We start from the raw sequence: 15019 nt of genomic DNA, 5'->3' as shown, positions 1-15019 counted from the left end.
CAAAAATCGATTACGTGCGATTGTGATTTGGGTGAAAACACAGAGAAGTGTTTTGTTCTTGATATGCAATAAAAGTATTCTAAAATTTTGTGCATCGTTTAATAACTATTTCTTGTGTTTCTCTTAATCCAAATAGCTAAAACACCTTAAATCATGTTTACAAATGCATAAGATCAAGATTTTTATAAATTATATTACAAAAGAAAGTAAAAAATTGACTTTACATTAAATGTTAAAGAATTATGTCATTCTGTTCTGGTAGCTCTGAAGTGTTTAACTGATTAAACAAAAACATTACAATTTTATAAATGATTGATCATCACGATTAATTTAAAAAAAACTTCAACAAGAGAGTAATAAACACAAATATTCATTTTAATAGTTATTTAAGTGTTACTAAAAAAAAAGCTATGTTAAAAAATAACATAGAAATATTTGTATGGCCCACTCTTTCTAAGAAATATAAAAGTTAAACTATAACCGTAATCAATATTCACAATGACCATATTTTAAATTATTGAAAAATCACACTTGTGTCAAACATGCTTTAACAATTAAAAGGGATAATACATTAAAATCATTACACAATAAAAAGTTACGAAAACCAAGGGCTTGCTCTAGAAAAAGAAGTCTATATGCTTATTGTGTAATTATTTTAACAGTGTGTCCCTTTTAATTGTAAATAGACCATATTTGTTTTACTCCTTCAATAAAATATACTTTACCTGTTATTTATTATCCAGTCAACAAATCTTAAATTCACTTGCAAAATTATGCATTGAGTTTCACTTTTAAGAAGCTTTAAAACTCTCATTTCTTCTTGCTAATACTGTTTCACATTATACATCATCACTGTATCTTCAGACCTTCAACTCTACATTAAAGAAAGTCTTCTTACAGCTAAAGACCGCATCGCTCTTAATGATTCACAAAGGTCTTCAAGACTTAAAATTGTTTTAAATATTCATATGTAACTAAGCCATAGTTTGATATATATATATAAACGTTGTTCTATCATATCAGTCCACTTCTCCTTTTCTCAATAACTAAATAAACTAATCATTACGTTGTATTATATTATAACTGTAACATAATTTTCAGATTTTGCTGATGAAGGAATAAGTTATTCTGAAACGTTCAAACCTACAAATAAAAAGTTTTTTTCTGTGAAACTACACACTGATTTCATTATTCTCAAGAATATTAAGATATATTTGTATTTTATTCAAACTGATTTTTACTCAGTTACTTTCTATTGTTTCAACCAATGTAAATCGGCATGCAAATATAGAAATTTCATCCAAGAGGAAGGTTCTATGAAGAAAAAAACGAGTATGGAACAATATAGTGTGTTAAGTTTCTGGAATAAAGAGCAAGCAATACTTACGATACAACACAGGAGTACTCCTGGAACAAACAGACAGTGGATGTTTTTATTACAGATTTCAAAATGATATTTAACTAACATTTTCATAAGAACTCCTACATTGTGAGTACACCATTTTGTATATAACGTACACATCTTTAATTAAAGTGGTCATTAATTCAAGAAGTAAGTACCGATAACCTAATTCTTTTCAGTTACCATTGGATGATCGTAATTCGCATGAAGTTTCCTACAGAATTCCAACACACAATTAGAATGAGATGTGACAAAACATTTATACGTATTCACTAAATACCATATATAAGCTTATGTATGTGTGTAAAACACATTGCAAAACATGCAAAATATACACAAGAACATATGATGTTAAGCTGAAATGACGAGAGTGATTAGAAACAAAATACAAAAACTTATCTTATTATAAAACTAATGCGTTACGATAAAACAAGTATTACTATTTATCAAGTACGCCTTCCCATCCAAGAACAGTAATTCTTTTATTTACAAATATTACGAACTTAGTTATCAAATCAAATACATACAATTATTAAACACAATTTCACTTAGAACCTTGGCAATAAAAACAAGCGGAAATACTCACTAGCCCAGGCTGTAAGAAGATCTCAAATAGGTCAAGAATTATAGCTTTAAGCTGAATGTTTCTACTGTAGTAAATAAAAACCTCAGAGCTATTCTACGAGTCGTTATGTCGCGGCTAATAAATTCATAGGTAATTATAACTGTTTTACAAATCTCTAGTATTTGGAAAGAATTTATAATTAAAAATTTTACATCTCTTATTCAAGATGGAAAAAAATTCATTAAGTGCATCAACATTTTACTAGTTTAATATAGGGCATTATTTACAGTGTAGTCCATATAAATGGTTTCATGCATTTCAAAATTAATACTTGAAAATATGGATATAAAGCTGCTGAAATAAGTATACATGGACCATATTTGGAATGTTTGAAAGTTAATAAAGTTCATTGTGAAAAAGCTGTCCCCTATAAATTAAATTAATGTTATCAAAATATCTGAGATTTCATTCATGAGTAGCACTGATTATTCAAATATATCCTAGATATTCCATAAATTAAATATGAACTCTTATTAGACCTTTTATGAAGGCGTCTGAGTTTCTCACAATTTCAAATAACATTGGTATTTACACTTTTTTACTGTTTGTACAACCGTTTCTACTTTTATATCGTAGAAAAGCAACTTATCAGTTGCATTCTATTGCCTCTTATTCTCTTACTAAAACGTTGAAGAAACATACACTGGAATCATTATATAAAAGAGTACAAAAATGCTATTTTAATTATAAACTAACATTTTTATTTAAAAAAATCAAAATATAATAGATGTATGACGCTGTTTCTTAACCAAAATCATATTTTTTAAAACTCTCTGTGACTACTTTGTCAATCCATTTATACATATGGTTCTCCTGATAATCAACTTGGATGAAAATCAAACCTTCTAAAAGAGTTTCGAATATACTGTTATATTTATAACAGTTATGGAAACCTTATGTTATGAAACACAAAGACTGGATTATAGTTTTAAACCAAAGTATGTCACTTGAAAAGGTTATATTTATATATTTGACAAATACAGCACTGAAAGCTTCCAAAGTGATTCATATTTATGCATTTACAAAATATATGTGTATGTGTCTGTAAAATATTATAATTAGTCAAAAGTATATTTCTCTTAGTTTAATATTAAATGGGCCCATTTTAAATTCATAATTTAACCTACTATTCTCTCGTAAAATCTAGGTTAGATAATGGTTGATATAGTGAAACAGATTCTTTTAAACTTATTCTTCGTTTATATATATGCTTGATCTTTCATAAGTTAATTATTCTGACACTTTTAATTCGAATGTAACATCTAGTAAATTGATCAACAGAAACACTTGATACACTGCTATTCTGATTTCAGTATGTAACACTTTGTTCCGGTTAGACTGGACAAGTTCCAACAACTCGAGATCGTAATACTATAGTATTACACAAAATATATTTAAAAATTATTTTTGGATCATGGAGCAACTATCAGCATTTCTAGCAATATTCCTAGAAACAGTGAGGTAGAGGAAATTAATTCGTAAATTTGTTGATAACTTACGATCGAAGATATTCTGAATATAGACAAGCAAACTGTTTGTTTTAAACTTCGATTTAAAATAAGCAAATCATAATTTCAGTATTAGAATGTTACCGGTTTCAAAAGAAATAAGCTTTAAATTAAAGACAAAATGTGTGAATACTTCTCATAAAATTGACGGGATACATTTTACACTTATCAAACTAAAGAGCTTTACTAAAAACTAGGTATTGTTTTATTATTAAATACAAATTTTTCTAATAAAACTAAATTGCAATTAAAATCAAAATACAATAAAAAAGTCAATCAATTAGGAATAAACTTCAGCGTATTAATTTAAGAACCGTAATTTATCTAATGTGGTTTGATTGGATACGCATATTTTGAAATACAATTATTTTTACTGAGATTTAAAATTTATAGATAATCATAAAACTATGCATTTAATCCACAATATTAAGTGTATTAAGTTCTGTACATACATACATTGTACAAGTCACTGTGATTCAACCTATTAGTTGATGAACAAAAACTTTCAGCACACGAATCGCTGAAAGAGATCCGCTTAGAAGAAACTTTGTTATGTAAAAAACACGACAAACAACTGTTTGTCATGTCCCTGATTTTGGATGAAGTGAGGTCGATGTTGTAATACGTGCATGATTCATTATTGGAGATTTCTAATAAAGTATTTTCTTTTTTCTGTTGGTTGGAATACGTTTCATTCGCTGTGTACACTGAACACTCTCCTAACGATTCATCTTTCACGAGTGAACCTGAAAAGCAAAGTTTTATATATAACTTTCTTTTAATGCTATATGTTGTTGAACAAAAATGTAAAAAAATAATAAATAAACTTTCTAAATTTGAAAAGTAAAGAACTGGATAACTAAGTTCCAGTTACAAACAAAGACAGCTTGCATCATTCTTTTATATTATTGTTCAGTATTTCCTTAACTTTCATACACTGCTGGCCAGAATCTTAAAGCCAATGAACATAAAGAAAAAATATGGATTTTGCGTTGTTAGACTCAAAGACTTATTTGAGTAGAGCTTCGAAAGATGAAAATAAAAAAGGGAAAATAAAAATAAAAACGTTTTTAGCATTTAATAGGAAAAATGTGAACACTATGAAATTAGCCTAATTTTCTAATTTTCATTGTATTTTATTTTATTTCGTGTATGTGTGTGTGTTTTCTTATAGCAAAGCCACATCGAGCTATCTGCTGAGTCCACCGAGGGGAATCGAACCCCTGATTTTATTTTATCTTTATATTTATCTTTTTCTTGTTCTTATTTTAACTTGGGAGAGCAGTCACCCACAACTGCCTGCAGGCAGTGAAAGATGATATAAATATGGGACGTTGTGGGCTTGAGCATCCACATCTCGCTCTCCTAATTTCTAATCTTCTTATGTGAGATTAGTGAATTGGACGTTAAAGCTGATAGACGGTGTATCTCCACCGCAATATAGGTTCTACTTCCCCAGTCACCTCCAAAACCTAGGACTATTTTATAATCCCCGTTGTAGCTTGTACCCTAGAATCTTTTTTGTTTTAATGTAGTGAATTTTGTTTAATTTTAATGTGTTTGGTTTGTGGCTTAAAAATTTATTGTTCTATATATACATACACACACACACATGAATGAATCAAACCATATAAGTTGTTGAATGGTTATTTGTACATAAATTGAATCAGTCATTCTTCTCTGTGAAGAAACATGTGGTTATATTAAATGGAATTAAGCAGTTCGTAACATGTTAGTATAAAAAATCATGCTGCTAAAGAATAACTTTATAGAGTATTGTATACTGTTGGAAAATACAGATTTATACCTTATTTAAATCCGCTTTTGTGGATACATGAATCCAGGAATTTCTGTAACCTTATTTAATTATCTCGTTGGCCTTTGGAACAAATATATCTTTGAATCCTGTTGAAGCTGATTTGTTGAGGCAGGAATCAGAAGAAGTCTTCTCATTCTGATCCAGTAACGTGTTCAGAATTTGGATTTTCTGTGCTACGGAAAAAATCACTGCTTTTAAATGCCAGTGGATCTAAATCAACATCAGCATTTTGCTGATGAAAAATAAAGTTTTCTTTCATCTGAGGTGATTTCAATACAGACATCGTGGAAGGTTTCTCGATAGTTTGACGTTTCAGTTTATTGTCTAAAAGTTTTACCACTCTGCCTTTTAGTGATGAAGGTTTTCGACTAATTACGGTTTTATTTCTGTCAACTTGTTCTAGAGTAATCTTTTCGGAAGAATTTGAAATTATTTTATAATTTCCAGTTTTCTTAACTTTGTCTTAGTGTGTGTTTTCTTATAGAAAAGCCACATCGAGCTATCTGCTGAGCCCACCAAGGGGAATCGAATCCCTGACTTTAGCGTTGTAAATCTGTAGACATACTGCTGTACCAGCGTGGAATTTACCTTAGTAGACAAAATATTTTTATTTGGTATTTTGTTTACTTTGTTCCAACCTAAATCTTCCTGTTTCTTTTCTTTCAAAACAACAGTAGAAGATAATGCGATAATAGATATTTTAGTTCTGCCTGATTTTTGATTATCAATTTCATTGCTTTTGTTAATTTCTAACATAGAAAGTCTTGAACTACGAGATATCAGTGAGCTAGGTTTAGGACGAATTGTAGGTTTAATTTGTTAGCGTTTTCTGATATTTTGCACAAAAGGATTTAAAGAAGAAAGCAACGTTGGTTGCTTTTTGTTGTGTGAAAACTGGAATATTTCGTTTTGATATTTTGATGGTGTGTATAGCAATTGTGTTGTGATCGGTAGTGTTCGTTGCGTTAAGTTATAGAGAGATTCATTACAATTTCTCTTATTCAGAGGAAATTTAAGGAAGCCATTTTGTGTATTGATGTTTCTATTAGAACATACCTTGCGTTTTTGTTTTTATTGAACTTCCCTTGCTTAAATACAGCACTAAAACTATTTTGTGGTATTTTTTCGACACATTGTATATTAACCATCGAATGTGATTGTGAAACATTCTGTTCTATTTTATTATGCATTTGCGAACACAATTGAAGTGGTTTACCATTGTTTTGTGGTGTTAGAGTCTTATTCTGAACCGTTTTAGTTTCTGCAGAAATGCCTTTCGTTGTAATTATCTCCAAGAGAAAATCTTTACATGGAGGATCAATAAACTGTTTTGATTCGAGCACCAGTGACTCACGAGATCTTCCATAATCTCCGCCACTGGTTTCTGCTGTTCTATCCGCTTGTGTAGCAATGTAGTCTTTTTTTCAATATATTTCGCTAGACCAGGAGGACCTATATAAAGCTTCATCATTTTTGATGTTTTATAGTGAGTTTACACAAGAATTTTCTGTGGAATCTTCTTCTTTGTGGCTGTTTTTAGAAGTGCTTCGATAGAATACTTGGGCTTATTAGGATACGTTTTGCTAAGTGGAAAAGTAAAGACATAAGAAGTGTAGTGCTGCTGAAAAGGCATCTTTCTAACGACCGGACTGGATAAAGAATTCTTGAGATTTCCTTCTATATTTTTCCCTTTTTCTTTACTTTCACGAATATTATCAAGTGTATTTTTGACACGACTTGTTTTAAGCTTAATGGTTTTATTAATAGCAGTTACATTCTTCTTTTTGTCTTATAAACAAAGCTGGAATGTCCATCTTGATGTGTTTTCCTTTTTAACTTTCTGTAACACAATAAATATTAATTTTATTTTGTAATAACGTTAATGTATAATTGCAGTATAGACATCTGAACGAACAATTTCATTACTCTTTTCTTCACGCGTATTAAAGTTAGAAACGCCAAAATAACAAGTGAAACCTAATGAAGTAGGATATTTTTGAAATAAATAATGTTTTATTTATACAATAATTCAATCAAAAAACAAATTAACCTAAAGAAAAATTTACTACTGATTTTAAATTTTTTATTGTATACTTACAGAGCAGTCTTTCAAAACTTGTTCACCTCCTGTTGTAGCCACTGTTGAACAAAGGTGTAGTGCTCTGGCAAATCACATTTACCGCCATTGAGACTCCATATATCATTGTCCTGAAATCTCAGTGTCAAACAAAAAGGCATTATAATGTTTTATTTCTTACGTTTAATGTTTACTCAATATTATTAGTGATGTGTTTTAAACTTAACTCTATTCTACTTACCAGCGTAAATTCTGAGAGTTTGTTCTATTCAATACCAATAGCATTCATAATTCTGAATAAATTACTTTTGTATGACATTTAATAAAGAAATAATAATCATGAGATACTCTACCTTTTCAAAATTGTTTTCGATCTCGAATATCAACTAAATAAACCGTTAATTAAAACGCTTACTATTCAACTAATTAATTGATTGTATGATTATTTTGAATTAAGTACACAGCTAAACAATCGACTATCTATACTCTGCCCACCACGGGTATCGAAACCCGGATTCTGACGGTGAGTTCGCAGACAACCCGCTGTACTGCTGTTTGGCACTATTCAACAAAAATTTGAATAATTCAGTAATAACTAAATGTGAGAAAATAACTTCTTATATATTTTTTTATAAGTACTAAGTATATGTATGTTATTAAACAAGACAAATATTTGTCTGTTTGATTTTAATTTCGCGTAAAGCTACACGAAAGCTATCCGCGCTAGCCTTCTCTACTTTAGCAGTGTAAGGATCGAGGAAAGGCAGCTAGTCACCATCACCTACTACCAACTCTTGGGCTACTCTTACCAAAGAATAGTGCGATTGACTCTCATATTATAACACTCCCACGGCTAATTAAGGCAAGCATGTTTAGTAGGAGAGAGATTTGAACCCACGACCCTCGAATTACGAGGCAAATGCTTTAACCACCTGGCCATGCCGATCGACTAATATTTAAATGACATCTTTATTTACTAGGAGTATATGGGTTACCAGTATTGTTTGTTTGTTTGTTTTGAATTTCGTGCAAAGCTACTCGAGGGCTATCTGCGCTAGCCGTCCCTAATTTAGCAGTGTAAGACTAGAGGGAAGGCAACTAGTCATTACCCCCCCACAAACTCTTGGGCTACTCTTTTACCAACGAATAGTGGGATTGACCGTCACATTATAACGCCCCCACGGCTGAAAGGGCGAGCATGTTTGGTGCGACCGTGATTCGAATCCACGACCCTCGGATTACGAGTCTAACACTTTAACACACTTGGCCATGTCGGGCCCGGGTTACCAGTAGAAAAGAGTTTTTTAGTTTTCAAAATAAAGGTATTGCTGTACAAGTCTGAGATTAAAATTACTGTTGGGAACATTTATATTTGCAACACATAATTATGTTAAAATCACGATAAACTCAAGTTCTATGTAGTAAGGATTTATGCATGAGAATAAAAAGTCTATTTGCTCGTTTCAGCAAAGTTTCCTAAAACAATTTGTCAAACACAAAGTAATTTACGTTTATCGTCTCTACGTTTACAAAAACACTTGATATTAACTCTGTTGTGATAACACACATAGGTCTATGCAAATAATAATAGTATCTAATGTGGAAATACAAATTTTTTATAGATAATGCAAATATGCTGCACTTCAAGTTTTTAGCACAAGTAAAGTATCTCAAACCACGTCTGGAGTCTGGAAGTGTTGTCAGATTAGGTACTCATTTTACCAAAACAGAATTGTTTTTATTAATTTATTTTAAATTTGTTGTTGTTGTGTGTTATTTTACGGAATAATGCCTTATATTTTGGGTATCAATTTTGGAACGAGTACGACTGGTTACGAATCAATGATTTAAGGTTTTATACTGCGCTGAAACCAAAACATATAAACCATAAAGCTGTTTATATTAATTTTCTATCTTCAAAGGGACTGACTGTCATTATTTAGCACGCACAATGGTCTCCTCAGGATGTTCATCATTTACGTCATGAATAAAAATAGCGATTACACATTTTAGGGTTCTTAGCTCAATCAGTATCAATTAATCATGTTCAGTCTTGTTTTATATACAAGTCTAACTGTAACAAAAATAGTTTTTCGTTATTTCACAGAATAAAACTCCAGGAAAATGTTAACTTACAATGCTACTCTTGAACACTTTGACCGGCTTTGTAATTTCTATATCATTGTATATCTATAGATGTCGGAAAGAATACAGCCTATAACCCGGTAATATAGACATGTAAAACTTTCACGTTTATGTATTTTAATTATTTAACCATAACAAGGAAATTAAATATTCTCATTTAACAGCTGGCATCAATCCTTATTACACATTTTAAAAGCATATCTTGGTGATATCCCTTGAAATTATATAATTTTATAACATGTTTATAATCAGTTATTTAACAGTTTTTATAATTGCACACTTCGGTATCCTTTTCATAATAATATTTATGTTCCTTATTTGAGAAAAAATCTTATTAATTCATAAAACAAAACATATTTCAATAAACAAAAATTTGCATAGAAGAAAAATAAAGATAATAATAATTTTATTCCATTCATAAATAAAGAAAAATTGCCCAACGCTTGAACATTTCAGACTGGTAGGGTTAAACTCTTCTTATTCTTTGCTGTTCGTGACTTCCGAAGCATAAGATTGTACTGAACTCAACGAATCGCTCAGACAGGAGAGGTTTCTAACTGTTTCCAGGATGAAACATTCTATTTCAAGAGAAAGGTAATATTTGTAAGTAACACTGCCAATAATTCTACTGGTTCAACATATGATACGCTATATAAAACATAATTTTTGAAAGATTAAAAAATCATTATAAGATATTCCAATAAACATATGATTTCTTTTATTACCAGTTTTGTAGCGTTAAGATAAAAAATGAAAAACATTTTATTTTATTTAACGGTAGAAAACTATACATTTCAAAATTAAAAATTAAATTTGACTTTAAATTATCAAATGTATATGTTTCGCAGCTTTAGTTAAAACTACTTGATATCTTAATACAACAGAGTAGCATTTAGTGAATGTAACCAACCTTAATAAGGTTTGCAGAGGTATTTTTCTCTTCTGACCTTTTCCTACTGTCACTAGTTGTGGAAATCAAAAATGATTGATTCACTGAAAAGAGATTTTTACAGGCTGACACACATCGTTCTAAAGAATTAAGCACGAATCTTAGTTTTCTTAATCTGAGTCTGAGGTAGTACTATGTAGTGCTATTTTCAGAAATGCAGATGGCTGTGAAAAGCATTTATTTTGTGAAGTCATTTGAGTAGAAACACTTGAAACTCCTTTGTCTGAGCATATCCTTTCAAACTGATTTGTTACAATAAAGAGCTCAGCCTTCATAAACTTACTAAATTTTGTAATGTATCCAATGTTGTCTAAGCGTTTAGATGATTGCAGAGGGAAATTATTGTTATATGCAAAATTGTTGGCCCTGATAATTATCTTTTTGTTTTGTAAGAGTGATTAGGTATTATTTTCCGTAAGCCACGCATTGTAGTATCTGATGTATCTTTTTTTCAATTGCTCACTCTTTCATAATCTTGTGTGGTATTGTGCTTCTCACTCTTTGGTAAAGGCATCGCGCAAATAGACATTGTCTGCTTAATCATCTCTTCATCGTGATTGCAAGAGGACAATATAGCTCTAATTTCTACTGGATATCTTGATTTACCTTCTGAGAAACCAGAATGAACAGTATCCATCAAAGGAGTCTGTCGAAATTGTTACAAGCCACTATCAGTGGAAAACTTTCTTCCATCTTTCTTCGTTGACACTTTTATGTGAACAGGAGAAAAGTCTGATCTGAGAATCTTAACAAGTTGTTCTGATAAGTTAACCGAAAACAAATATGAATTGTGAATGTAAAAGTTTGGATCTTCGATTATCTCTTCTTGAATATCACTGGACATGGTAGAATATCCTTCATCTTTACTTCCAATATAATTTTCATCAGCTGATTTAGAATTATCTTTGGACTGATGTTAACCATGTATTATAATTGTATCTGTAATATATACACATATATGTAAGTGAGATTTATAAAAATCTCTCAAATACCGAGTTAAATTTAATATCTTTAAGTTAATTTAACTACTTGAAAATTAGATAGGAACATACAACTAACAATTAAATTGCTAAAGTCTAGTTTCACAGAATTAGAATATGAATTGTGAAGTTTAGTACAATATTACGTGTACGTTAGATATTTTTCTTACCTGTTACTGAATGATAGCGATTATTTAATTCAGGGTTAATATTATTTCGTACTACCTTATTTGTGCCTCTTGTGACATTTTTTTTCATGCTGATTTTAATTAGCAATAGGCACTAAGGCAGATATTTCCTGAGGTATGTCTTGAAGTAAACAACTGTTTAAGATGCATAGTAAATGTTCTTTAGATTCAGACGGATTAATATTTTTATTTCCTGTATATAACGCACGGAAGTCATGATTCAAAGATGGACACGGATGGCTTCTCTCGACCTCTAAAACCAAATTATCAACAACAAAAGATGGTGAAGATGAATTTCTACGTGTGTTATTATTGGATGAAGTATATGGAAGTACTCTGGAACTAAACTTAAGCTGTGAGTCATTACTAGTGGCGTTGCACATTGACCGAGTCAATCGATCGGCAATACTTTTGACTGTACGATGACTAATCACAGGTATTTTACTAAGAGTAGTTAAAGGAGATAAATTATCAACACAAAGCATTGTTTCACTCATTGGGTTAGCGTCTGTGGAACATCGATTAACGTCTATTTGTTGTTGTTGGATGTTCGAAGAATTGCTGAAAGCATTCGTAACTTCTTTGGCATTATGTTCATTAAAATGTACACGATGTTCAAACTTGTTAATGTTTTTGCTAGAATTATTCCAACAGAATTTGTCATTAGTATTTGTCATATCTTTTATGTCATCTTCTGTACTGAAGCTACGAAGAAGTTTATTTTGTTCGTTTTGAACAGTAACCTGAATATAACTGTTGGAAGACATAGTGGATTGAAGAGTTCCATTAAATATTTGGCTCGGTGGAACTATTCTGGATAGATCTGATTGGTAAACCGTCTACGAAAAATATAAATTACTTGTTAATCTTTACTTTTAGTTATAAATTTGCCCTTTAAGCATATCGTAACGAAAATCATTTACATATTTACATTTTTCTTCGAATTAATTAAAATTTACAATATTTTTATTATCCAATAGGATATAAAGCATCATTATATATTGGGAGTAACACGATTATGATTTGAAAGTTTATGCATTAACTGATGTCATATACACTTTCCAAACAGCGATTTATCATAAACAAACGTAAGCACGTTTTAATAACATATCAAACAATGTATAGAAATTAATATTCTCTTAACATCAAAAAATAAATAAATAAAATGTGATTAAAAGCAATAAAATTCAGCTAATTCATTTATTTATTTTGTAATCAGTTACTGTTTATGTTTTATTCCGAACAGATTTCTTTGAAGCCAACCTTTAGTTTGAAATTATTTAGAGAATTTATCTTTAATTTCTTTACAATTAATTTGTTTATACTTAAAACTTTTATTATATATTTACGTGAATAAAGTTTCTAGATTTTGTCATAATTTATTTTAGAAATGTAAAAAATAAAAATATATTAACAACTCTGAAGAACAAAAGAATTATACCTTTTAACCTAGAAAAATCTGTATTATTTGGTTGACTACTTCATCAATACATCTCTCATACTGCATTCTCTGTTGTTCACTCTCTAGAAGTAGCGTAGAATTTTCCTTTTTAAGCAACTGAATACGTTCCAGAAATACTTGTTTAATAGAAAGTGATTTTTCTTCTTCGGAATTTTCAGTTTCCTAAGACATTGATTTGCGTTACTTCATACCATTAGCTTTCGACCAAAGAAAGTTGTGTATAAGAAGTGAAACTAAAATTCAACTACTTAATTTCTATGGCTAATAAAGTACACTTTATTTTGGCTTTACTGGTATAATTTACGCTCTGTTGTTTCATTAGTTCAGTAATCTCGCTTTTAACGATACTTTCGGCCATAATACTAATAATATATCACAAAGCTCAACCAGCTTAACATATATAGGTGAGTACTAAGTATAAATATGTTGAATTGACAGTGTAAAATAGTTTCTATAACAAAAGTATAAAAAATTAGTTAAAAACGAACAATATTTTGTATATCAAAAGGTATAGTCAATACTGTTAATGAAAGTAGCAATAAATAAATAATGTTGTATATCTCAATTAGAGTACACGAAAACAATACTTTTTGACTACTGTCATAGAATTAATTTTCCTTAAAAAATGTAACCTCATTTCAATACATATGACATCTACCTAATATGTCTTTTTCACCCACGAAAATTCATTAAGCTCTTCTTGGTATAGTTTTAGAAGAGAGTGACTTAGCTTTATTTGTATTTCTAAATGAATTTCATAATCCATTTCGTTAAAGAAACAAATAAATGGTGAATTCTGTATTAATATACGTATCTTCATCTTTTAAGAATTTCCAAAATAATTTTCTTGCCTAATTTGTGAAAATGCGATTTATTCGTCAGGAATAATTTTTCACAAAATTACGTAACAAGAACACCATATAAGATAACTCGCAAGTTATTGAACTTAATAAACTTGCAGAACAGTGGAAACAAAATTCTGCGCTGCAAAAATGAACAAATGCAAGTTCAGTTTGCTGTTATTAATGTTAAGATTATATACATATATATTTGTGTGTGTAGGTTTTCAATCAACCACGATACAAATTAAATCATTTCTTATGAAATGCCGCTCCCTGTTCTTTTGATTAATATTAATGGTGTGCTTTATAAAAATTACTCTAACTTATCTTAGAATATGTAAATTTAATGGCTTAAACTATTGATTTCGTAAGAATGCCTACATTTAAAACGGTTATCTAGTTCAACTTTCTTTCTGAAGTAATAATGAAGGTGTTCTTCACTTACATTTTTCACTTTCCCTCTTCGCAGCTTACTGAGAAGCTGCAAATTGTATTTTTCGAGAGTAACAATACATGTCTGATAATTCCATAATTTATTCTGGGACACAGCAACATCAAGATTAAGACTATATAACTTAAAAACATCAAACACAATAAAAAAATATGATTACCATAGTTTAGCTAAAATATAAAATTTAATATTGGTTTGAAAGACTCGGGTATATTTATTTAGAATGTAGAATGATTAACATCGTAATGTAGAATATTTTACACGTTCACGTAAGATGTTTTATATATTCATTAGAAAATGTTTTACAACTGGTGACAAATTTAAATATTGTCTATAGAACGCTGTTTTCAGAAGCTCAGAGGCTTTCTTTATAATCAAAACTGATTATTTTTAAAAGGGGTAATTATCGTTTAGAATAATAAACTGATATATATTTTAGATACATGTGATTACCCAACAACAAATTCATTCCTCTATAGTATAGTGTATGAATAATTCTTCAACTTTAGGCAATCACGAAAAAAATGAAACTAAGTGTAACAAAAAACAGCAAACTGTAAAAGTACACAAA

The 15019-nt window shown here is 29.9% G+C and overlaps 1 protein-coding gene and 1 long non-coding RNA gene across 3 annotated transcripts in view; one reads left to right on the top strand and one right to left on the bottom strand.

Moving 5' to 3' along the window:
• LOC143234980 (uncharacterized) overlaps positions 1-12170 on the top strand; it is a 45677-nt gene extending 33507 nt beyond the window's left edge. Inside the window, exon 7 of one of the 2 annotated variants that reach the window (XM_076472676.1) lies at positions 11907-12170. In XM_076472676.1, coding sequence (XP_076328791.1) covers positions 11907-12039 — 133 coding nt within the window. In that variant the 3' untranslated portion in view covers positions 12040-12170. Of the gene's footprint in view, positions 1-7454; positions 7583-11906 lie in introns of those variants that run through there. The other variant, XM_076472678.1, reaches the window with a different exon arrangement.
• Positions 1260-11409, bottom strand: LOC143234982 (uncharacterized). The gene is made up of 3 exons (XR_013018880.1): positions 10487-11409; positions 7453-10154; positions 1260-4281 (listed from the first exon to the last, which is right to left on the bottom strand). It is a non-coding gene; the product is annotated as an uncharacterized LOC143234982 (long non-coding RNA).
• Positions 12171-15019: the final 2849 nt, after the last annotated feature.

Source organism: Tachypleus tridentatus, chromosome 12, assembly GCF_004210375.1.
Source record: "Tachypleus tridentatus isolate NWPU-2018 chromosome 12, ASM421037v1, whole genome shotgun sequence".
NCBI lineage: Eukaryota > Metazoa > Arthropoda > Merostomata > Xiphosura > Limulidae > Tachypleus > Tachypleus tridentatus.
The sequence above is the reverse complement of the archived record's forward strand: the minus strand, read 5'-3'. Positions and strand labels throughout refer to the sequence as shown.